The following is a 24,565-nucleotide window of genomic DNA, read 5'->3' as shown; positions in this document are numbered from 1 at the left end:
AGGGATCATTATTAGAAGTCATTAATATGAAATAACTGATTCTTTTAACATGAGGAATAGAAGTATTTCAGCTTTTTCTAAGCATACCACAGAAATAAATCAAAGTATTTTGTAAAGATTTCTGCATTTAAGAAAATTTTGTAGGACCCCATAGTCACAAGCACTCATTGCCAAGAATCATGTCAATCAATCAGTAAACAAAGATTTTATATCTTAAAAGTAGCATGAAAACTATGATTTCAATAGTATAAATTGCCTCTTACTAAGAAAATACTCAAATTAATTGCAATTGGATTTACATTTCTAAAACATTTGTTTCAGCTATTTTTCCCCTCTTACTTGGAAGGTAAAATCTACATTTAAACTACTAAAGTGAATAATGAAAAGCAATTGCTATTAATGCTTGTGACTTTATCTAAAGAAGTATAATTTTAAAATGCAGGTTTGATTTACTATACTCCTTGTCTCCCCAATTAGAACTCTTTTTATCTCTAATGATTATGTTCATTCTTTGTCTCTCACATTTTTTTTTTTTACCTTATTCCCTGTAATCTGAATACATGGCAATAGAGCCTGGTACATAGTAGTAACTTAAATGTTTGTTGATTAATTGACTGCTTACTGAAGGATTTGTATTTATTTAGTATCCAATTCTATTCCTTTGAATTCAACAAATATGTATTAAGTAGCTACTTTGTGTAAGGCAGCTAGCTGTTTGGGGGTATAGAGTGTTGGGGCCTGCAATCAGGAAGACTCATCTTCTTGAGTTCAAATACTTATTAAATGTGTGTAGCTGGACAAGTTAATTAACCCTATTTGCTTCAGTTTCCTGTAAAATGAGCTGCAGTAGTAAATGGTAAACCACTGCAGAATCTTTGCTAAGAAAACCCTAAATGGTTCCCCCTATTCATTCCATTTTAATTGAGTATACATAAGCCAGCATTTGAATTTCTTTTAAAAGTGTATACCATTAAATCTAGCAGTACCAAGTTCAAAAAATAGTCTTAATTCTTAAAACCCACCTTCTTTACCTCTTGACTGGCCTACACCCCTAACAGTAGCAATGCTAGCTAGCTATTAGTCATCTTCTGTGTCTTCCAGCTACTAGTCCTTCAGAGTTTTGCTTCTGCATTGTTTACTATAGGAGTCTGTAGTTGCTTTACATTTAAAGCTATTTATGTTTTTCATCATTTATTGGGGTCACTGTGAAAAATTATCAGTCTGATCAATAGCTGCCACCAGGTTGTTCCCAGAGTTATACAGAAGACAAAGGCTTTGCGTCTTTGGTGATGTTTAAGGTTCTCTCTCAATTTAGTTAAAAAAAAAATACTATTTTTTTTTCTTTGGAAAACAAATAATGCATCCATAAGGATTAGTTGCGTAGAAAAGAAATCTATTTTATAGCACTATCCAAAATTATTCAAACCAATTAGTGGAAAATGTGGGTGTGTATATGTACACACTTTCCTCTTTTCCTTTTTCCTTGTTCCTTTGTATCCCATTATTTTAGATATCCCTTTCTGTTGCATTAGGGAATAAGTTTCCATGCTGCAAACTTCCTTGAACAATCACTTCCACAACATCTAAACACATAGAGCAAATGACAAGCCCCACAAATGGAAAAATGAAGTTTCACCATTTCTCAGTTCTATGGTCATGTCCAAAAAGAAGGTCATTTTCCCTTTCCCAATTGTTTTGCAATGTAGGAAGTTTTAACCCATATTTCTGGGAGTAGCATCTCTAAGTGAATAAAGGTATGACATGTCAACTTCAAAATGAGCAAGGTTAATTGTCTTGTTGAACAAGTCTATGGCCTTATCCATGTTGCTTCTCTGTATCCTACTAATTCCCATTGCTTCATATGCAAAATCATACTTGTCAATTTCAGTGGCCCTCATAATAAGTTCCTAGCATTCTTCTAGACCTCGATTCCACCAAAGCTGAAGCAAACCATTGTGAACATATTTGTGGCATTGTATAGTTCATACATTTTTTATGTATTTCTTCACCTTTATCAATTGGTTGCTGATCTGTCAATGCCTGGGTATATAATGTATAATCTTCAGCACATCTTAGAAATTTCTTTATGACTTCCTCAAAGTCTTTCAAAGCAATCTGGACTTGTAAAGAACTGTTTCTGTGTAAACTTAATGATACAATACAAAACACTTCTGAGTTTGGGCCAGAGTAGAATCAGGTTATAATTTAATATATTCATAAAATCTGCCACTGTTTCTTCAACCTGATCAAAAAAGATTATAATTATATTTGGTAATGATACACATCTGCATTCTGGGAATCAATAACAGCAAATGTGTTTAAATTCTGAGTGTAGATCAAAGGTTGCTGTTATGGCATATATATACTGGTTCTTTTTATCTGGGCATTTGCTCAAAGCTTTACATTAGCTTCTTCCATGCTGATGACCTGATCTAAATCTGTCTTGACTACATTGACATTGCCCACAAGAATTAGAAGTTGACTTATAGCATCAACACTTTGGCTGTATATTAATCTTGTGCTTCTATTTCTTTTGTGCCCTCACTTATTTATCATTGTTTTCTCCTTCCATGTATTGTTTGGCCTTTATATAGCCAGTTTTCTTTTATTTCTAAGGTTTCCCCTTCCTTGTCTTTATCTTCATTAGCCTTCTCTTCTTTAAGCATAGGCTGAGAGAATATTATCAATGAAGAAACTAAAGTAAGATTTAATGAACTGTGAAAATGGTATCCAAAGCATCAAATGGGCATGAGTAAAAACAATTGAACCTATATGTATCATGCTTGATATAAAAACAAGTCTATGTGGCATTAAGGCAGAGTTAAAAGAAGACAGAAAGAATGTCTTCTGAATTAATTTGAATGATCATATTAGATTGCTTTATTATAGTGTGCTGAGAAAAAATTGGAATTAATTTTTAAAATCTCATTGGATATTTACTATATGCAAAGTATTGAGCTAAACTTAGTGTTAGCTTTGATTCTTGTTACCCTCCACCTATGCCATAGATTACTATGCCATAAATTACTAAATCCTGTTGATTCAGTTCACAATATATCTTGAGTTTATCCTTTCTTCTCTATGCCCACAGAGACCAAACTAAGAATCAACATTCATTACCATCTGTCTAGACTATATCAATATACTTTTAAATCTCTTACTATTTGTACTCTTTCTGGCTTCTAATTTATCCTTCAAGCTTCTGACAGACTAATCCTCACTTAAATCCATAAATCCAATCATGACACCTCTCTTCTCAAAATGTTCAGTGCCTCTTTATTTGGCAATCAATTAGAGTTCAAAGTCTTTTATATGGCTTTCACAGTCCTTGATAGCCTTATTCATTATTACTTCCTATCACTCACTCTATACTCTCACCAAACTGGGCTATTCACTGTCCCCCAAACCAACACACTCTATGTTTTCCTCCTTTACACATTTCTTCATATTGTTCCCTAAGTTTAAAATGTCCTTTTTCTCCCTACTTACTTACTGAATTCCTGCTTTAAAGACCAATCTAAATGACATCTCCACAAAGCCCTCCAGTACTTTCTTTGTTGGTACTGTGATTGTTGTTCAGTTGTGTTTGACTCTTCAGGACAGTATTTGGGTTTTCTTAGCAAAGATATTGGACTGGTTTGCCATTTCCTTCTCCATATTTTACAGATGAGAAAATTGAGGGAAACAGAGTTAAGTTACTTGTTTAGGTCATGTACAAGGTAAGTTCTGTGGCCACATTTGAAACCAGATCTTCCTGACTCCAGGCTTGGAGCTCTACCACCTAGACACTCTGCACCATCTAGCTATACTTGATTACCTTTAGAAATCTTCACCATAAAATGGTGTAAAGCACTTAGTTTTGCATTGCTTGGATTGCTTTATTCAGTATTGTGGCTAAGTTGGTATAATATCTAACTAAAGAGAGAGATCTGTGGCTCTTATCTAAATTCTTTATCTCCTTCACCATTCCACACATAGTAGATGCTTAAGAAGTTTTTTAAACTGAATATGATAGCATTGGACACTCAAAGTAAATAGTATAATAACATATAAATAATATTAACAATAACAAGAATGACTATATTTTAGTATAAACTATTTCCTTTAATTCTATGTATTTTATTTTATACAGTTAAAAATATTCTTCTGAGAAGGGGTCCATAGGTTTCACCAGATTGTCATAAGAATCACAGATATGACAAAAATTAAGGACATTTGGCTTAGAGATATAAATTTTGGAATCAACTGCACTGAAATGATAAGTGAATTAGTAAAAGCAGATGAGATCACAAAGAGAGAATGCAAAGAAAAAATGCTGAGGAGGGAGATGAGTACAGAAAAAAAAAAAAAGATTATTAACTTTGGCAATTCAAAGGATGTGATCTTTAAGGGAATATTTTCCTTGAAGTGATAAGGATGGATTATTGGACCTTTTTGGTAGAGTTTCATGGCCTAATTTATCCAGAAACATGTTAGCAAAAAAATGAAAATGCTAGGCTAGTTTCCCCAGGATTTGTAATTGTCAAAACACTTATGGGAGGCAGATGTGTAGAAGACAGGCTAAAGAGATATTTTATAATATACTCGGGCAAAGGGAGGGAAGAACTGGAGATGTGTCTAAAACTAGACTGTTTGAAATTTTTTCATGCCACAAAAATGTATCTCACCTCTAAATCTTGAAATAAGATCTTGACATTAAGAAAAGAAACATTTAAAGGCTCAGAAAGTTTGCCACTGGCTTCAGCAGTAAAAACGGATAAAGTGGTAACATTATCTAGATATTCTTTTTTCATCCGGTCAAGTTCATCTGCTCGAGCATACTGTTAAAAAAAGAAAGAAAGAAAAAAGAAAAATGCAAAGGTACAATATTGTAAAAACATTGTTGAGCAGTAATCCAAGAAATCATTATTCCCTCATAAATTTTATTGAAAAAAATCAATGGGTTCAATTCTGATATGTCATAAAGATGATAAAATTTTGGGGCAGGAAATAACTTACTTAATATCTATGGGTGAGAAAGAGTAACACCTAAAACTAAGAGCTTACTAGAGAAATGAATGTAATGAATTTTAAGATATGGGTCATTTTGGATAAGGAAAATGCCCCAATCCCTTTCTAAAATTTAAACTAAATATACCCATATTTCTAGTGTCCTTGAAACAAAGCAATTGAAAGGGAAAGGATGGTAACCAAATACAAATGAAGATTTCTTCAATATTTCAAAAGATACATGATTTTACTCATGTTATCTCCTACCACACTTACAGGGCAATAACTGAGATAAGAGGGGTCCTGGCTAATATGTTATAGATTGTTCACATAAGAAACATTGCTAGTGCTATCCCTTTGTTTAATCTTGTTTCTAATTTTAAAACTTAGGGATTTTCCTCAAGTTCTGGGTTTTTTGTCTCAGACTTGGGTCTCAATTCCAGGATAAGTTTTCTAGATAAATTGCCTTTCTGAATTGCTGACTTTTTCATATTGTCTAGCATTCCATGTACAAGCTTGGGTCTTTATGTGGATGCCATCGTCCACTAGACTTACTCTTTTTAATCATGTCTATCAATTTTTGGTAAACTTGAGATGTTCCAACATATAGAGGTTCCCTCATTCTCTCCATAGGAAATGGGTCTCTAATAACTCTGGATATCTTCCTCACCTATTTAGACTACAACTTCTGTATAAATTAGCAGACAGTTTGATGACTTGTTGTGGCCAAAATATTTTATTCATGATGGTGGATGGATGCTGAATTTAGATAGTTTTTTGGTCATTAGAAAACCATCCATTTTTGGAGGAGTGCTCAAAGACTTTTCCAGTTTGTAAGGATTTTTCATACCTAATACTCCCCTGGAATAAACTTGTAGATGTCTTTGTCATTTCTACAATATAATAAAGCATTCAGAAAGGAGTAGATTAGAAAAGAACCTATAAGAATTATATGCAAATACAGGCCAAACTTTAGTAACTGATATGCTCCTTAGAAAAATTACAAAATGCTTTAAAAAACATAACAGCATGATCAACACGCTAATAATTTTAAATGGCTAAGAAACACTTACTTGTTTCACTTCCATAAATAGTTCTCTCCACCGTCCATTTAACAAAAGCAATTGCTGTTTAAGGTCTCGAGAAACAGTCTCATCACATGTTTCAATAAGAAAATTGCCAGCATCATTCATAGTTGTATGTTGCTGGATCCAGTGAGGTAAATTTCGGAAAAAATCCTGAATAAAAATTCATGGCATCATAAGTCATAAAACAAAAACTTTAGATATTCAATAGTATTAGCTTATGATGGTGATATGATGGTGACCAATGTATTTTTCTAGGTGACATTGTATAAGTAGAAATAGTTGGTAAACATGTTCTCCTTCTGCTGCCTGCTTTCTCTGGTGTCCTTCAAAACTCAGTTCAAATCTTCTATTCTGCAAGAGGTCTTTTCTGCTTTTCTTTAACTTCATTTTCCCTTACTAGTGTACTCCTTTTGAAATTTTGATTTACACTGTACATCCTGTACATACACAATTATTTGCATCAGAATGTGAGTTTCTTGAAGGCAAGTACTGTATTCTTGCCTTTCTTGATATGTCCAGGGATGCACAGTTCCAGGAATATAGTAAACTTTAATAATCTCTGTTGACTAACTTATCAAGTTTGCATTATATGACAGAATGGAAAGATAAGAATAAGACTTGTGATTTCACTGCCACAGGGAATCCTCAACTGAGAAAACTCCCTCTACTAAAACAGTAGAATGCTGACAGGATAATTGACTTATTCAGGGTCACAGAGCCAGTGCATGTCAAATACATGATTTTACCATTCTAAAAGGAGCTCTATCTAATAGAGTATACGTAGTTACTTCTAACATTTATAAAACACTTTGCAAAGTTTTATTTCCACAAAAACCCTGGAAGGTAGATACTATTAAAATTCTCATTTTATAGATAAGAAAACTAATGGAGAAAGAGATTGAGTGATTTGATCAGAAAATATTTTAGAGACAGAGAAATCATTTAGATTCTTCTGACTTTTAAAAATTTTAAATTAAATGTTATTCCAAGTGGATTAATTTTATCACAAACACAATTAAAAGACAATTAAAAAGAGTTGAGTCAAGAAGGCTTAAGGTATATCCTAAGATTGCCTCTCCTTCATTAAAAGTCCAGAATAATATACTTAGCATAAAAGTAATATTTCCCCTCTCAATTTTCTTGTTTTTACCCCATTCTTCCTTTTTGCAAACTAAAAATCTTTCAAATAGACAAAAGGTGCTAAATATACCTTACTAGCATTTTAAGTCTTTTAAAATTTATTTTAATAATAACCCATGTGTAGGAGGTTCCCCTACATAAATAGAAGAGAACATTCCTGCTTCTGGTTAATTCATTTCATAAAAAACTTTGACACATATGACACTGACTGGCATATTGCCACCTTATCAGAACAACCCAAATTGGAATAGGAATGAAAACTATCATCCTTAACTCAGCCAAAAACATGTTCTCTATATGAAAGCTGATTCACATCAGAAGATGTGTAAATTTTCTCTTCTTATATCATACATAAGTTTAGAGAACAAATGTAGAATGATATTTTGCATGCCAACTCATCTGCTACGGCAAACCAAAATAGTCATTCAAATTCAACAAAACATATAAAAACCTACTGTGTACAAGTCATAGAGCTGGCATTGAACACTCAAAAATAGCTGTGATTCAAACTCTTCTCTCAAGAATTTCAAAAACTGAAAATGGGAAAAAAGATGTACATCCAAATATTTCCAATTCTGGTGAAAATATGGTAAGTATAAAAGAGAAGTATTGTAATATGCAATGAATAATCAATCAATCAATGAACATTTATTAAGTACATAGTATGTATTAAGCACTGTGTTAAGAGCTGGAATACAAAAAGAGACAAAAGATTGATGAATTCCTGGGTCACTAGGTGGTTGGCAGAGAAAGCCTGAAGTACTGATAAGATAAGATAAGAAGTTCTCCCTGAGGTAAGCAGGAAAGGGCATTGATGGGGATCAGGTCACTCTTATAGACTCAACCCCTGTGGAGGGCTTGGATAAATCTATCTTAGTGTATCCAGTCAGAAAGCCAAATTATGATGTCAAACCCTGTAAGTTAAATTCTCCCTATAAATCTGCTCATGGCCCATACCATCTTTGCTGAATCCCTGTGGAGATAACACGGGCCAAGGCATTCTGGCTCTTGGTATCTTTTCTCTTACTACTCCCTGAGGTCTCACAGTATCTTTCTCCTGCTATAACTAATTAACTCCTCTATGTATTTAACTTGCCCGTTAATAGCATACTCTCACTTCATGGTGTATTCCCTTTATTCTGGCTAATTTGTGAGTTCTCTTGAGGAACTTTTGTTTTCAATTGTTAATTATTAAAACCACTTTCCTTGCTAACTATATACTATATACTCTCCCAAATCTACTTCATATTTACTACTCCTTGTGCACCTCTTCCTTTTGTCTTTAAGTTATTCTCATAAATAAATGTATTGTAACTCATTGTGACCAAACTCTAGCATTTGGTGTGGGACCTAAATCCCATCATTTGGTGCCTATACCAATCTCATTATTTGGTGAAAATTGTTGAACAGGAATCTCATCAAGACAGTCCCTACCCATAAGGAGCTTACAATTAAGGAGATGATATGTAAATAAATGCATACACAGCAAGCTATATGCAACATAAATAGTAAATAATGCAGAGGAAAAAGTATAATTATATATATGGCATATATAATTATATTATATATTATCCATATTATATATATTACAGCTATAATTAAGAGTGATTGCAGAAGGTTTCTAATAAACATTCTGAAGTGAAAGGGAGTGACTGGAATATATTATACTCCTTTTTTTATTAGAGCAACCATTAACTAAATAAATAAATTCCCAAAATATCAACCCAAAATAATATTAACGGATCACACCTATGTAGGACATAAAATCATTTAGTTCAGGAATCTGGTTTTATGGATAAGGATACTGAAGTCTAAAAATTAAGTGATTTGTCTACAACTCAAGCTTTTTAATTCCCATTCCTCATTTGTGAGTGTTTGTGTGTGCATGTGTGTGTATATGTGTGTTTGTGTCTGTGTCTGTGTATCCCTATGTGTGTATTTACTAAATTTTGTTTCCCGAATAAAAGTAATGGTAAAATATTTAAGGACCTAGGAGTGATAATCACTACATAGGTGTGACCCATTATTAACAGAAAGTTATTTTACATGCAAAAATGAAAAATGGGATATAAATAAGTTGGGGACAATATTGCTTTTGTAATTTTCCTACCCCTATCATAAAGTAATTAATCAAAAGTAGAATAAAAAAGACTGATTGACTACTAAATATAGAAGGAGTTGGCTTCAAATCTGCTCTATGCTATCTGCTGGGTCTGACACTGAACAAGTAATTTCATCTTTCTTCCTAGCCTCATTTCCTTACCTGTAAAATATGATGGTCGGGAAGGTAAAATAATTTGATCAAGGTCACATTGTTAGAGGTAGGATTCAAACCTAGGTACTTCTGGTATCAAATAGAACAGCATTCTTTCCTATCTTAATCATTATCAAGTCTAGTCACCACCTCCACCTCTAAATCCAATGATCCCAAGTCTCTATATGTCTTCAGGAGTACAACCACATAGGCATATACATACCAATTAAATAATACTAATACAGGAATAATGTAATTGGGTTAATGTTTACTCCACAAAGAAGGAGTTTGATATACTCGAGTGACTCCCCATCACTTAAAAATCAAATATAAAGTCTTCTCTTTTGGGTTCAAAGTCTTTCGTGACCCCACCAAGTCAGTGACACTGACCTTTTTTCTTCAAACAAGATGTTCTATTTCTCAACTGGGCATTTTCATTATCTGTCCCTCACAACAGTAACGCTCTCACCCCTCATCTCAATCTCCTAGGTTCCCTGGCGTCCTTAAAGTGCTATCTAAAATGCCACACTCTATAGGAAATCATTCTGATCTCTCCTTAATCCTAGTGCCTATTCTCTGTTGATTATTTCCAATTTACCTGGGATATATCTTGTTTGATCATTGTTCTATGTTTTCTTCCCCATTAGACTGGCAGCTCCTTGAAAGTAGGGATTATCTTTTGCTTTTCTTTTTATTTTTAGCACTTAGCACAATACCTAGTACATAGTGGGTACCTAATACATTTCTGACTATCTGGCATGAATTGCTGACAAGAACTGGCCCTGTGACCCTGAGAAAGTCACAACCTCTTAGAACTCAAAGGTAATGCTCTAATAGAACTCCCAATTGCCTAGGAGATGCCTAATGCAGATTTTTTTTTCCTTTGGGAGTTCCCTTTGTCATAAAATGATACACCTTGTCCCCATCTCTATCCATTCCCTCTGAGGGTTGTGGGGAAAGTGCTTTGTAAATTTTAAAGCAGGGTATAAATGTGAATGATAATCCTATGTTATTCTTCTTTGCCAAATCCATATGTAATCTATTTAATTCCATGATGTCAGCTTACCTTTTTGGCATGCTCTGATTGGTTTAACATTTTTTCAGCATCCTCTAGCCAGGCCTGCAGACTGGCTACAGTATTGCTGTACCTGTCCCAGTTAGAAATCACTTCTTCTAGCATGCTCCTGACACTTCTCACTTCCACAGACAAGTTTCTCCATTGAGCAGTTGTTTCATTCATGAATTTCATCACATTCTCTGCCTCTTCCACTGAAATATATGAAGCAAGATGGAATTTTTAGACACTGATTTTCTGAAAGCAGCTGTACCTGGCAAAGATCAAAGAGCTATTTAATCTAAATTCACAAACCATAAATAACAAAGGATTACAAAAGAGGTTTTTACTTTAAACATCAATTCAACATGACAGAAAAAAATTAGCTTTGGAATCAGAGGACCTAGTTTCAAATTCTACCTCTATCAAATTCACTTTATGTGACAGTAGGAAAGTCGTTTAACCCCTCTGGGCCCCAAGTTCCTTATCTATAAAATGAGAGATTCAGAGTCAATGGCAAGTTTCTTCCAGCTCCTATTCTATCCTATCCTATAATTACAGTAATATCACATGTTGTAGCTATATGCCAATTGATATTTTAATAGGACCAGGTATTTAATATTGAAATGACAAATACCTCCTAAAGCATGGAAATCAATAGTTTGAAAGATGAATATTTACTAAGTCATAAAGCACAATTCCATTAGATTTATCTAGGAGTTATTTCTAAGAATGACTGTTAAGATTATAGAAACACAATCTCAAGTGATGTGATTTAATTATGGAATGGGGAAGATAGCACAGGCTAGCACTGATTGCAAGAAGAGATCACAAGTTTAATGAATTATTTTGTGCAAAGAAAAATGGCTTAGTCCTCCAAGAAGCTGTGATTTCATTAAAATAGCCATTCCCCTTGTGCATGTGCATTGATTATAGCTTTTACATATCTCAGTAGATGTTTTTCACAAATTGGTATAGCTGAAAAATTCATACCTCTGCAGCCAACTACCTGAAAATAAGCCTCTATGGATTTAGCTGAGCTGGTCCAAATGTAACAGACTATTATCTTCTCTTAGACCCAAACTTAAAACTTCATGATAGCTTATAAGATCTATCTGAACTTGAACTCTGCTGGCCTAGAGTTCAAGAAGCAAGGGTCCACATGACACCACAAGGAGGTCTCAGTGTAAGACTTTACAGCAGACAATAAGCACTAAAATGGGCAGTAAACACTTAAAATATTAAAATATCATGTATTGTAACCAATGTGGTTACCACCATAATCAACTGAGTCTTTGTCGTGCATAAAGTAGAAGTATGATGTCATGTTACTATTCAAGACATTTCATAGTTCAATCCTAACATATTCATGACTCTCATTTAACTTATGAAACACTGTTAATAATTTCTTTATCAAATAATAAATTATTTAATATTCAATTTAATTTAAATAAATTGTAAATTTTACAATTACGATTGTAATTGAAATTTGTAATTTCATTTGCTAACCAGATCTTGGAGTAAAGCAGTCCTTTTTCAAAATATCCAAATTTGAAGAGCTTCCTTTTATCCCCAGGAGGACAAAATAGTCATCTGAATAATACCATAATACACCATAATATAGTCAATTTTATGATATGCAAAATATACCTTTTTATTTCATATTCCAATAACTGTTTTTAATAATCCAGATAAGCTGCTTTAAAACAGTTGCTCCAAATAAAATGTTATCTGAGCAGATTAATGATGTGAACAAGATTACAGAAAGCACAATAGAAAACTGTCTATGGTAATAAATAGAACCAGCTTTAGACATTCACTAGCTGAATGACTCAGGGCAAGTAGTTGCCTCCCTCAGATTTCTCAACTGTAAAATGGGAATAATAACACTTACCTAGGAGTATTGTTTTATTTCTAAAGTGCTAAACAGCATAACTGACACTTAGAATGTGCTAAGTGCTTGTTCCTTTCTCCCCATCCTTTTTTTTTTTTTTTTTTTTTTTTAGCAATTTCTAATGTCTTAAAAGATTAATCTAATCTATATTGGATTATTTGCTGTCTAGGAGAAGGCAGCAGGAGTTGGGAAGGGAGGGGGAAAATTTGGGACACAAGGTTTTGCAAGGATGAATGCTGAAAACTAATTTTGCATGAATTTTGAACAAAATAAAAAACTATTATAAACTTATTTAAGCCATCATTAATTATTCTTATCTATTTATAAAAGCAACTATTCTATGTAACATCTACTAGCCAATAATTCTCTAGTCTACTTTTGTTTAATACATGTACTTAATGATATCAAAATGACAGTTCTTTGAAATATTTAATATTTGTGATATTAATATTCTTTAAAATATTATGTCATTCATACTTGACCAATTCATATTGATCTTCCCAAATGTTTGTCTAAGCTGTTGACATATTATTATAGTTATTTGGGGAAAAGGATGTACATTGTGATATGTGCAAATTAGTATAATCAGTTGTATCATAAATGTATATATGCACATAAGGTAGATAACAATCAATACAGTCTAAAAATTTGCTTAATTTGGTCTTTTTCTCATTTATTTTCTCTTTTAGAAGTTGAGTTCAATCATTATTCAGTCTTTTCTGTCAACATCTAATGAGAGAATACAAGCTTTATTGAAATTAACCCTAAGCATGGGCTTACATCACTTGGAAAGAGAACAGTGAGCTATTTTTTCATGGTTTCTTTGACTGCTTCAATGAAAGAAGCACCAAAAAAACTTCCATAGCTCATAGCAATAGAATCAACTAAATTCTGATATTAGCTAATATTTTCCTCCTTTAGCTGCAACATATGTATGCACTTTTATATATTATTTCAAACTTATTTCCATACTTCAAAATTCCATTTTTAAAAGATGTGGATATTCCACATTGGCATTCCTCTAACTTCACAGATGACATTTCAGAATTATTGTCCCCCCCATAAAAAAATCTATACTTAGGGCATTTTGGTAATAAGCTTGTCTAGATTTGGCTCCTGTATATTAATCTCTAAATGACAGGCATTGTCTATTAATAAAACATTATATATATATATATATATATATATATATATGTTATATATATATGTATATATTTAAAACCTTACTGAAGTTTTCAAGAACTCTACATTAAAGTGGAGACATTATGTCAACAATATTCTTTCATTAGTTGGGCATAAAAACATTAAGACATTCAACAACTTCCATTAGAAATAAAATAATAGTAATCATAAAAAGGACTCAACTAAGATAAAGTATACTAAGTGCTTTGTGTCCCTGAACCATCATAGAAATGTCACTTGTCACCACTGTTACTACTAATACTATAATATTTACTATGGCTTCATTCCAGACATGAGTGGTATGCAAATGGTATACAAATATTAAGGATCAAAGTGGTATACAAATCTTAAGAATTTGTAGACTGTCATTGGATAATGTACTTTTGAATTTTATCCCTTCAAAATACTTTTTAAAGCCTAAATAAATAAAAGATTGTTGAGAGGTCATTACGGAAATTGTGTGTGTGTGTGTGTGTGTGTGTGTATAAACATAACACATGCATATATACATTTATAGATTCATGTATTATGTATATATACACACATATATGCATGTATATGTGTGTATAATGTATATATTTATATATGCATATATAAATATTTGTTTAACACATATTGTCAACCAATATAAATAATTGCAGAATCATATGCTTTTAGTGTACGAAGAGACCTCAGAATTCATCTGACTAATCCTGATTCAATCCCATGAAAGTTGTTTGCACTGTCTTCAGTAAGTAGTCATCAGATTGTCCCTAATATTTTTAGGTGACAGGGTCCTCAGTATGTTATACCTAAAATATATCTTTTTATATCTGGACAGTTTTAATTATTAAGAAGTTTTTTTAATTTATAAATCAAAACCTGCTTTGGTAAGTTTTAATTATGTTCTTCCCATCAGGAGCAAGAAAGTAAATTAGATTTCTTTTCAATAAGAAAATCCTTAAAACCCCAAAGTCAGAACTCCAGTCAAAATAATGACCAATTCATGAAATACTTTTTTGTCAGAGAGGTTATAGATTGGGAGAAGGGAGGGGGTGGGTAATATGTATGTGTGTACACAAACACACACATACACACACACACACACACACATAGATAATATAAAAACAGATATAGATTGGGCTCAAAGTAGGACTTTGTAGTTTTTTTTATTGTATATATTTGTGACATGGGTTATGTTTTTCTTGCCTTCTTATCTGGGGAAGTGTCATCTGATTAATAAAAATTTAATAATTGTAATTATTACGAGTTTACTATTTTAAGTCAAAGCATATTTAACTAACACACACAAATACCTTTTTCTTTTCTTATATAGTCTGCTTTACTGCTCCCACCAGTTCATTCATGACACATCAAGAGTTGGCAGTGCCCTGTACTTTCTTCTCCAAATATCTTTCCTGGCATTCAGGGAACATCTCATATACTACTTCTCCTTTGTTACCTTCCCTAGTTAGTTATCTTTGGTGTGATCCACTTTTTTTCAGAATTCAATTTATTCCTTGTTTGCATCATTCTTGTGGTACTTATTACATATTACATTACAGTTATTTGCTTACATCTCTTTCTTCTCTGCTGAAATATAAACACCTTAAAAGCAGCTATCTTAACTAATTCCTATTTAGATCTCCACCGGCACTGCTTTTATATTAAAAATGTGTAAGAGATTAGTTTAAAAATTTCAAAGAGCTTTACCTATTGGTCCAAGTAGTCTGATCTCAACCCTTTTCCTTACTCTGTTGTATTAAGTGGTTAACAGACACAATGACCTATGGTTGGTAAAAAACAGACTAGAACCACCAGAACCAAATAGCCTTATTAGCCTCACTATATCTGCAATTTAATTTGAATACAATTTTATGAGCTCATAGAGATGTGGAAGGTTGGGGAAAGGTTTGTTATTCAGTACTCAGATTGGTGTCTGGCTATGCATCAACATCCTTTGGCTCAACTTTCTATAAAATAGCACTATTTGCTCTTAAGTCTTGTAGCCATCCGGGACAGGATAATTGTTTGGATTCAGGGGTCCTCAAACTAAGGCCCGTGGCCAGACTGAGGACATTTATCCCCCTCACCCAGGGCTATGAAGTTTCTTTATTTAAAGGCCCACAAAACAAAGTTTTTGTTTATACTATAGTTCGGTCCTTCAACAGTCTGAAAGACAGTGAACTGGTCCCCTATTTAAAAAGTTTGAGGACTCCTGACTACTAGGAATCACTTGTGATCTCATTTTCTTGAGCAGAAAATGAGATAGGCCAAAATGCATGAAGTATACTTTTTCTGTTCATATTTCCATTGATGGTTTTTATAAACTGTCCAAAAAATTCTATTATTTGATCAGCTTAGGATGGGCCATAATTTTTTCTCTGTTCTTCAATAGACAGAATATGATCAGCATGCTTCTATCTTATGAACTGATTCAATTTACCCTATAGGGAAGCAGTAGAGTTGTGACAAAATGCCTTGCCCAAGATCAAACAAAGAAATTGAGAAAATTTCAATCGCATCAACAAAAGATGTAATTATTGAATCATGATATCAAAATATATATGTATATGTTAATACCTTTTCACTAATTAAGATTTACTTTCAGATGATCATAATACTTGGCATTCCAACTATTTTGCTATTATCAAATTATAATGCTATTGGAGGAAAAGTACATTTCTGAAAATCATTACTTTTTTTTTTCTTGATCAAACAAAGAATAGCATGGTATATTATGTATATTCTTGTCAAAGAAGATACTTATACATAGTTAGAATTCTATGTAGATCTTGAACACTTATATTTCAGGTTGAGTTAATGAGTTCAACTCAGCAGGTCAAAACTGCTCCAGTATGGAATCAGCTAATAAATGCATACTTACTATGTTAATAAAAAGGCAGATTAAAGGAAATACATGTAAAAATCATGTTACTATTTATTGTAGGAGATATTGCAAGATGTTTTACCTGAGCCATCTGCTTTGACATACATTTCAGCGGCCTCCTTCAAGATATGGTATGTCACTTCATATTGTTCAAAGAATTTACTATTTTCTATAAAAGACTAGAAAAGAAGGAATCAGAAGGCAAAAAGGAATTAGCATAAAATAAAAGGTATGTTTATATGGAAAATCAAACACATATTTAATTTGCCACCTTTTTCTTCAAAGGAAGTAGGTGTGTCATTTCCCCTCTAATTTTGGGACATCAACTGTATTTCAAATGGTTCCATTGCTATTTAATTATGCAAAGATTCTTTTGCGTTTATTAGCTATTTCAATTTGTTTTTTTTCCTAATGTACTAAGAAAAGAAATCTTTCTTTCATGACTCTTGGGCTTGCTCCTGGAAAAGATGAAGAATCCCCAGAGAGAACAGCTCTAGAATTTTCAAAGTACTAAATTAGGAGGTACATTTTTCAGCCTTCTGCTGAGTTGCAGCAGTGGGATTCCTCTGCACACTGAATATTCTCTATTCCTAAGTGACTGTTCTGTGGGTATTTCAATTTATAAACAAAATGGTACAGTGCTCAAACATTTCCCTTGTAGAAAAATGCCTGGTTTTATGGGTAGAAAATACATTAAAATAATTTCATTCTTTCTATATAATGACATATTTCAATTATCTAGAACATTATCTAGACACAAAGTAATTTAAAGTATATAGCTTATATGGAAAATCAAAACCAAGAAAAAAAAAATGTTTTTTTCTAGATAAATTAAAAAAACACGTTATAAACATCAGTAAATCAAAAGCAAAAGTTTAAAAACAAAACATTAAACATAATATTAGTGAATTGTTTAAATCATTTGTAATCAATATTGTATTCTTGAAAACATAAAATAAGTCCTCACTTCTAGACCAATAAAATAGAAAAATTAGACAACTATTTAGATATTCAGAGCAAAGCTAATTTTACCAATGGAAGAAAAGGGTTTTTTTTTTGGTTTTTGATAATATTTTTGATAATTGTCTGGATCTTTCTTCCAGCAAAGATTGAGGTCCATGAATTGTGCTACCAGTAAAGCTTTTAGCAAAAGGAGTTCTAGAAAAAGGTGCTTTAAAAAGACATTTTAACTCTAATCCCACACAATTCTCCATTTTAGTCAATGTGACTGGATTTTTCCTGCCATCAGATAAAAAGAAAAATATACAAAGTTATCCAAGATGTGAATAACAATAATTATAAGGTATTTGCTTCACAATTATATTGCAATTTGCCTAATCATGTTGTAAAGCAAACAAATAGCTGAAGAATAAATTATCTAAATTAGTTTTCCATGTGAATTAAATTAAGTAACCATGCAACTCCCACATCTAAAAAGTGGAGACTTGATCCCAGAAAGAAGTTAAGAGGGACAGATAAGGAGAGTACTTTTAAATACAGATAAAGGCAGCGAGTCTAGAGATAAAATATTTTATGGAGTGCAAGGAAGATATGTGGAGAATAGAATGAAGATTTGAGGTAGCAAAACAAATTAGGAAGTTATTGTAATGATTCAGAGAAAAGTGATGAAAACCCGAACTAGGATAATTCTGTTAGTGAACAGATGTGAATTTGTTGTTCATTCTTCATTAAAGGGGACCGAAGACATCATAAACTGATGTCTTGACTTGCACATGAATGACATTAAAGTGACGCAGAGTTGCACAATCATCAGACCCACTTTCTCTTCTAAAGTCATTGAAGTCCAGTGAACAGACATGTAAATATAGAATTGAGGATTTTTTTGGATATAGGGAGTGAGAGAAAGTCAAAGATAGAGAAAGACCCAAAGGATGCAAACTTCACCAATTAGAAGAATGACAGTGGCCTAGATAAGAATAGTTGAATTTGAGAAAGAGATGAATTTGTTGTTCCAATTTGATAGATACTAAAGCAGAATACATATAGGGAATACTACCAATAGGAATGAAAACCATAGCTTCAAAATTCATCAGCGTAAATATTAGTAGCACAACACAACTCTAAAGATATTTAAGAAACACCTACCAATCACTTATCAAGCACTAATACTAATATAACTCTGTTGTAGACCTTCCAGAGAAGTATAATACATTGTAATTTCTTGCTAAATAGTTTAGAATCTAATTTTGAGATAAATGTTTGCTTAATAAAAGCAAATTAAAGGAAACCCTACCATAAAGTCATTATTTCTTTATAGTTGCATTAGTTATGGCATATTGCTTCAGTGGAGAGCTCAGCATAAACAAATATTAATTTGCACATGCCTCTGAGTGTATATATAATATAATATAATATAACATAATATAAACACATATTACAGGTATATATATATACATATGTGTATGTATATTCTTTACTTACATAAAATATGTATTTATGTATGTATCTCACTATAATTGCTTTACTAATACAGTAAATGGATCTGATATTGAGGTGAGACAGTTTACATGGTTATAGCAAAGCATATTTAATGCTTTGGGCTTTTCAATGAAAAAGTCTGGGCCATTGTAAGTAGCAAGTACAGAACTTGAAACAATCTAATGAGTCAAGAGAATAAAGATCTGTGCAGCCATGATTTTATAGTTCTTTAGCAGCTCCTACTGTGGGAAGGAAAATAAGAAAAAAAAATGGCTAAGTTCCCTGCACCTCTGTGTATTTATGAATTTCTGCATTTTAAAGCACTCATTTTGAGCATTAGAAACCATTGGAAAATTAGCAACTTATTAAACCTCATATAAACTTTGAGATGTAGGCAGTAAGTATTATCATAATTCACCATTTATCTAACCTGTCTGCCAAAGAGTTTAAAGAACATTATTAACATTACTATATTGGTACATTAATAATAACTAGCATTTACATTAATGTCATATTATCTTTTAAAGTCTGATTATCACTAAATAGTTGCAATAAAACAGACACAAAACTCATTACAGAGTTCATAGTTTATCATTACATATGGATTTGCACGTCTCTGAGTGTACAGAGATACATATATGTGTATGTATTCTTTACTTACATAAAAATACGTGTTTATGTATGTATCTCACTATAATTGCTTTACTAATATAGCAGATAAAATGCTGATCCTAGAGTCAGAAAGGCATGAGTTCAAATTTTGATTTGGATATTTATAAACAAGGTAACCCTGAATAAGTTACTTAAATTCTCTGCTTTAGCTTCCAAGACTGAAAATGAAGACAATAATAGCACCTATCTTACAAGTTTGTTGTAAGGATCAGCTAAATTACATACATAAAATCACTTTGGCTTGCAGAATTCTGGTAAAAATCAAATAAATTAACATATATAAAAGCATTTTGCAAATTTTAAAGCACTATAAAAATGACAGCTCTTACTATTATTCTTCTGAATGATCCAAAACATTGTTAGATAGGAGTGAATTGATAATTTAAGGTTAATGATACATAGCCAATTTTTAACAAATTACACAAATATATACATAAAGAGAGATGGATATAGATAGACGAATCTATGTTTATATAGATATATATATGTTATACATAAATAAATATAGCCATTTACATTTGACCAATATGGAAAGTTCATTTATATGCTAGGAGGTAAAATGAATATATGGTAAAATAGTGAAAATATGATCAAATAAATGTGTGGCCAAAATGGTAAAACTTTTCTATAATACACTAATTAAAAGTGTTCATTTTTATTTGTATTCCAGGAAGGTAGTGACAAAGGAAAAAGACTTAACACTGACATGAATGCTTATAGGGAAACAGAATAAACACACATTTACTTGTATTCCATTCATTTATAATTACTGTGATTTAACCTGAAATGTCCCAACCAGGACTGAGATGAATTATTTAAAAAAAATAAACTTAAAAAAAAATTACTAAGTAAGTTAATAGCATGGGGTCATTTGATAAGACTAGGATAGGTTTAATTTAGAACAGACTATCTTCAGATATTAATTATATGTAAATATATGTAATTTGTAATGTAATATGTAAAAAAAAATATGTAAATGGTGAAGTAATACAAAATGAGTCTAATCTTATTCATTAAAATAAACCCCCATTGTGAACTCCTTATTTTAGTTTCATTATTAGTTCTAGTTACTGTATATACCTGAAGTAGGGTGGGGGAGGAGTCTGTACTTGTCATTTCCTTCATATAGGAACCTCCTAAGGGGTAGTGTGGATAGACTTCAGGGCCTGGAGTCAGGATGTTGTTCAGTTCTTTCACTCACATCAAACACTTTATGATCCCATTTGGGCTTTTCTTGGTGGAAATACTGAAGTGATGTTGAAAGTAAGGCAAACACCTATTGGTGTCATCTATTGTGATCCTAGGCAAATAACAACCTCTCAGGGACCCAGGAAACTCACTATAATTTTTTACTTGCAGAATAGGGAATAGCTTCAGCTTGTAAAAGGAGTTTTTGTACTGGGAATTCTCTATATCCATGAAATCCCAAGTCCTTTCTTTAAAAAAAAAAACATATAATCCAAAATTGCAGAGAATAAAAAAATTGTAATTAACTTTGTAACTTATACAACCAGTAAAATTTGTAGGGTTATTATATAGTCCAAACTCCTTATTTTTCTGTTGAGAAAAAGAGAGAAAACAAGTATTTAAGCACTTACTATGTGCTAAGCACTTTATAGATATTTTCTCATTTGATCCTGGAAGGTAGATGCTATTATTATTCTCATTTTATGATAGAGAAGACTGAATCAGACACAAGTTATATAGCTTGCCCAGAGTTACACAGGTAGGAAGTGTCTATGGACAGATTTAAACTCAGATTTTCCTTATTACAGGTTCAATACTCTACTCCACTTAGCTGTCTAATGATAAAGAAACTGAATTCATTATATGATTTTTCCCCACTAAATTAATTAGCCTCCTAAACATCTTTTACTTAAATTGATATTAAAATTTATTTGGTCTTCTCTGACTGATGCTGACTATCATTTGGATGATAGAACATAATATAACATTACATGTTAATTGCAATTTACTCTAGAGTAAACCATTTCCTGAAAACATGGGAAGATTGGATCTGTTATAGCACTTGATAGTGTTTACAGAGATGTGATTAGTACCTGTAAGTATAATTTCTACAATAAGCTGAAAAAGCAGCTGATAAGCTCTGTAGACATCCTGTGGAACATCTAAGCAAGTGCCCCCAGAGAAACAAAATCATGCATTCGGAAACCATCAATTTCACCTGATTACAAAGGGTTAACAAATAAATGTTTCACTTTAAAATAATTTGAAAAGTCATAGAATAACATCTGATTTAATGAATATTTCCTGATGTTTTTCTTTCTTCATTTATTTTAATTTCAAAAATGAAATTCATAAGTTTTCAGCATTTCATTTGAAAGAAACATGACTTACAATGTAATTCTGTAGAAGTAGCTCCACTGTCTCCCTTCTTCCATATTTGATGATCCATGACTTTAACTTCGACTCTGCTAAGACTAACAGTGATAACAGCCGGTACTTTAATTCCAAAAATTCCATTTTCATTAGGTGGAGTTCCGAAGCAGATGAAACAAAATTAAACCTAGAAATGAAATATGTTCCACTTAGAGAATGTTACCAATAGTAACAGTGATGCTTTTTAACCTGTTAGGTGTTAGCTGTTTTTAATATGAAACATAATGCAATGATTAAGGCTCCTTTTAATTCTGGCTGCTTCACTAGCTTGAGGACTGGTTTAGAAAAAGCATTCCTTTCCTAGTTCTGTACACTTAAAGGCATAAATCATAAATTCAAATCTTTGGCTTAATTCTTTCCTCTGCCAACTCATCCTTCATCTGTTTCCTTTTGCAACATTACATAATGTTCCTTACAGTGCTGAATAACAATATTGCCTCTGAGGGGGGGAAAAAACTCATTCCCTTATTTTTCAAGGACATTTAATTTTATTCCTTTCCATTATTGATAGATCAGACCTAGCTTTCTTGGCACAAAGATCAGAAAACTGTGGGATGCTACTGGCTCTCATGTTTATTCCCCTCAAGCAAGTCATGATTTGAAAAACATGTGCTGAAAAATGCCAAGCAACAAGCAGTCACTATGTATTTTAAAGGAGAGAGCTGAATATAAAAGCAGAGATTTCCCTTACCTTTCAGCCATGTCCTCTAATTGGTCAGATGGAACAGGGACACCATTAACAGACCTAGTCCGGTGGATCTCATGAAATGCCTTTCTGTGGCCATCTATGTTTTTAAGTAGATCCTGATATGATTTTCAAAAGGAGAGAAAAGAAATACTGCTCACAGGAGGCTAAGAAACATGATGTTAAACCTGCAACGATGAGTCAATGTATTCAACAATTTGGTCCTGCTGCCACATTTGTAGGCAGCTTAATTCTGATCATAGGCTCTCGGCTTTTACAGAGGCTCAAGCATGTAAGACATAATGCTGGAGTGGAAACTAATCATTACGGCATTTTTTAAACACACATGACACTTTGCACAACAATATCATTCTGAGCTTTTAAAGAAACATAAGCATGGTTATGATTTTACAAATCCCCAAAAAGAAGATTTAACTGATTTCACAAATAATATGTTGATTTATCTATGATTTTCTTGTGACATGCATTTTTGAAAAACCAAAATATAAAATCAAATACAACACAGTTAACCCTTTGATGGTAACAGATTCTATTATTGATCAATGACTGCCTAATGGCAATAATGAATTCTCTCTGAACATATCTTGGTAAGCTTAAAACCAAATTTGGGCTCTGTCTCTGAGCCCTATATTGCTGTTATTTGATAATTTTTCCTAGTTTTAACTTTGACTCTCTGAATCTCCCCTTTGTACTTAATCCAAGAAGGTGGGGAAAAGACCAGGTAATGGGGAGGGAGGGAAATGAACTTTTAACTTTTTGTTTTAAAGATGCTGCCCTAAATCCCCTGCTAGGTCTATAGCTATTAGCTAACAACTGAGAGACACTTTGAACTATCAGAAAGACAAATATGTGAATGTAATGAAGAGTTGCTAATGAGAAAACCTAGAGCTAAGAGCACACCTGAATGTTTGGCAAGTCTACTTGTAATGAACAATCTGACTCCACTTCAGAGAATGCCAAAATATTTCTTTTTTTTTTTAAATAGTATTTTATTTTTCCAAATACATGAAAAAATAGTTTTCAGTATTCACCTTTGCAAAACCTTATGTTCCAAATTTTTCACCCTCTCTACCTCCATCCTCTCTCCCCAATATAGCAAGCATTCTAATATAGGTTAAACATGCAGTTCTTCTAAACATATTTCCACATTTGTCATGCTGCACAAGAAAAATCTAATCAAAAGCGGGAAAAAAAAAACACAAGGAAGATAAAACACATACAAACAAATAACAAGAAAAAGATAAAAGTACTATGCTTTGATCCACATTCAGGTTCCACAGTTGTACCTCTGAATGTAGATGGCACTTTCCATCACAAGCCTACTGGAATTGCCTTGAATCACTTCATTGTTGAAAAGAGTCAAGCCCATCATAGTTGATCATCATATAATCTTGTTATTACACTGTATAATATTCTCTGGTTCTGTTCACTTCACTTAGCATCAGTTCAGTCTTTCCAGGCTTTTCTAAAATTGGCCTGTTCATCATTTCTTATGATTTCATTATATGCATATACCATAACTTATTCAGCCATTCATCAATTGATGGAAATCCACTCAATTTTTACTTCCTTGCCACTACAAAAAGGGTTGCAACAAACATTTTTGCATATTTGGGTCCTTTTCCCTCTTTTATGATCTCTTTGGGATACAGACACAGCTGGATCAAAGGATATGTAGTTTTATATCTTTTGGGAATGGTTTCAAATTATGCCAAGACACATTTCTATAACTATTTCCCATCTTTTTGACTGGTAAGCCAGAACTGTTTAGACATGCAAAAAAAAAAAAAAAAAAAAAAAAAAGCCAAAGGGCAACTAGGTAATTTTTCTCCCTGGCTATGTTCCAGTATGGAGAAGTTCCAATACTTCTGCTTTGCA

At 32.5% G+C, this 24,565-nt stretch overlaps 1 protein-coding gene and 1 pseudogene across 21 annotated transcripts in view; both read right to left on the bottom strand.

Annotated features, from left to right (window-relative positions):
* Positions 1–24,565, bottom strand: part of SYNE1 (spectrin repeat containing nuclear envelope protein 1) — a 567,155-nt gene that overhangs the window by 339,725 nt on the left and 202,865 nt on the right. For all 21 annotated transcript variants that reach the window (XM_031937596.1, XM_031937595.1, XM_031937611.1 and 18 more), the window contains 6 exons: positions 22,673–22,785; positions 21,940–22,108; positions 16,553–16,649; positions 10,538–10,740; positions 6,063–6,227; positions 4,668–4,820 (listed from right to left, as the gene is read on the bottom strand). In XM_031937596.1, the coding sequence (XP_031793456.1) occupies positions 4,668–4,820; positions 6,063–6,227; positions 10,538–10,740; positions 16,553–16,649; positions 21,940–22,108; positions 22,673–22,785 (900 nt within the window). The remainder of the gene's footprint in view (positions 1–4,667; positions 4,821–6,062; positions 6,228–10,537; positions 10,741–16,552; positions 16,650–21,939; positions 22,109–22,672; positions 22,786–24,565) is intronic.
* Positions 865–4,661, bottom strand: LOC116419134 (annotated as a pseudogene).

The sequence above is a fragment of the Sarcophilus harrisii genome, chromosome 4 (genome assembly GCF_902635505.1).
Source record: "Sarcophilus harrisii chromosome 4, mSarHar1.11, whole genome shotgun sequence".
In the NCBI taxonomy this organism is placed as follows: domain Eukaryota; kingdom Metazoa; phylum Chordata; class Mammalia; order Dasyuromorphia; family Dasyuridae; genus Sarcophilus; species Sarcophilus harrisii.
This window is presented reverse-complemented; position numbering and strand designations above follow the sequence as displayed.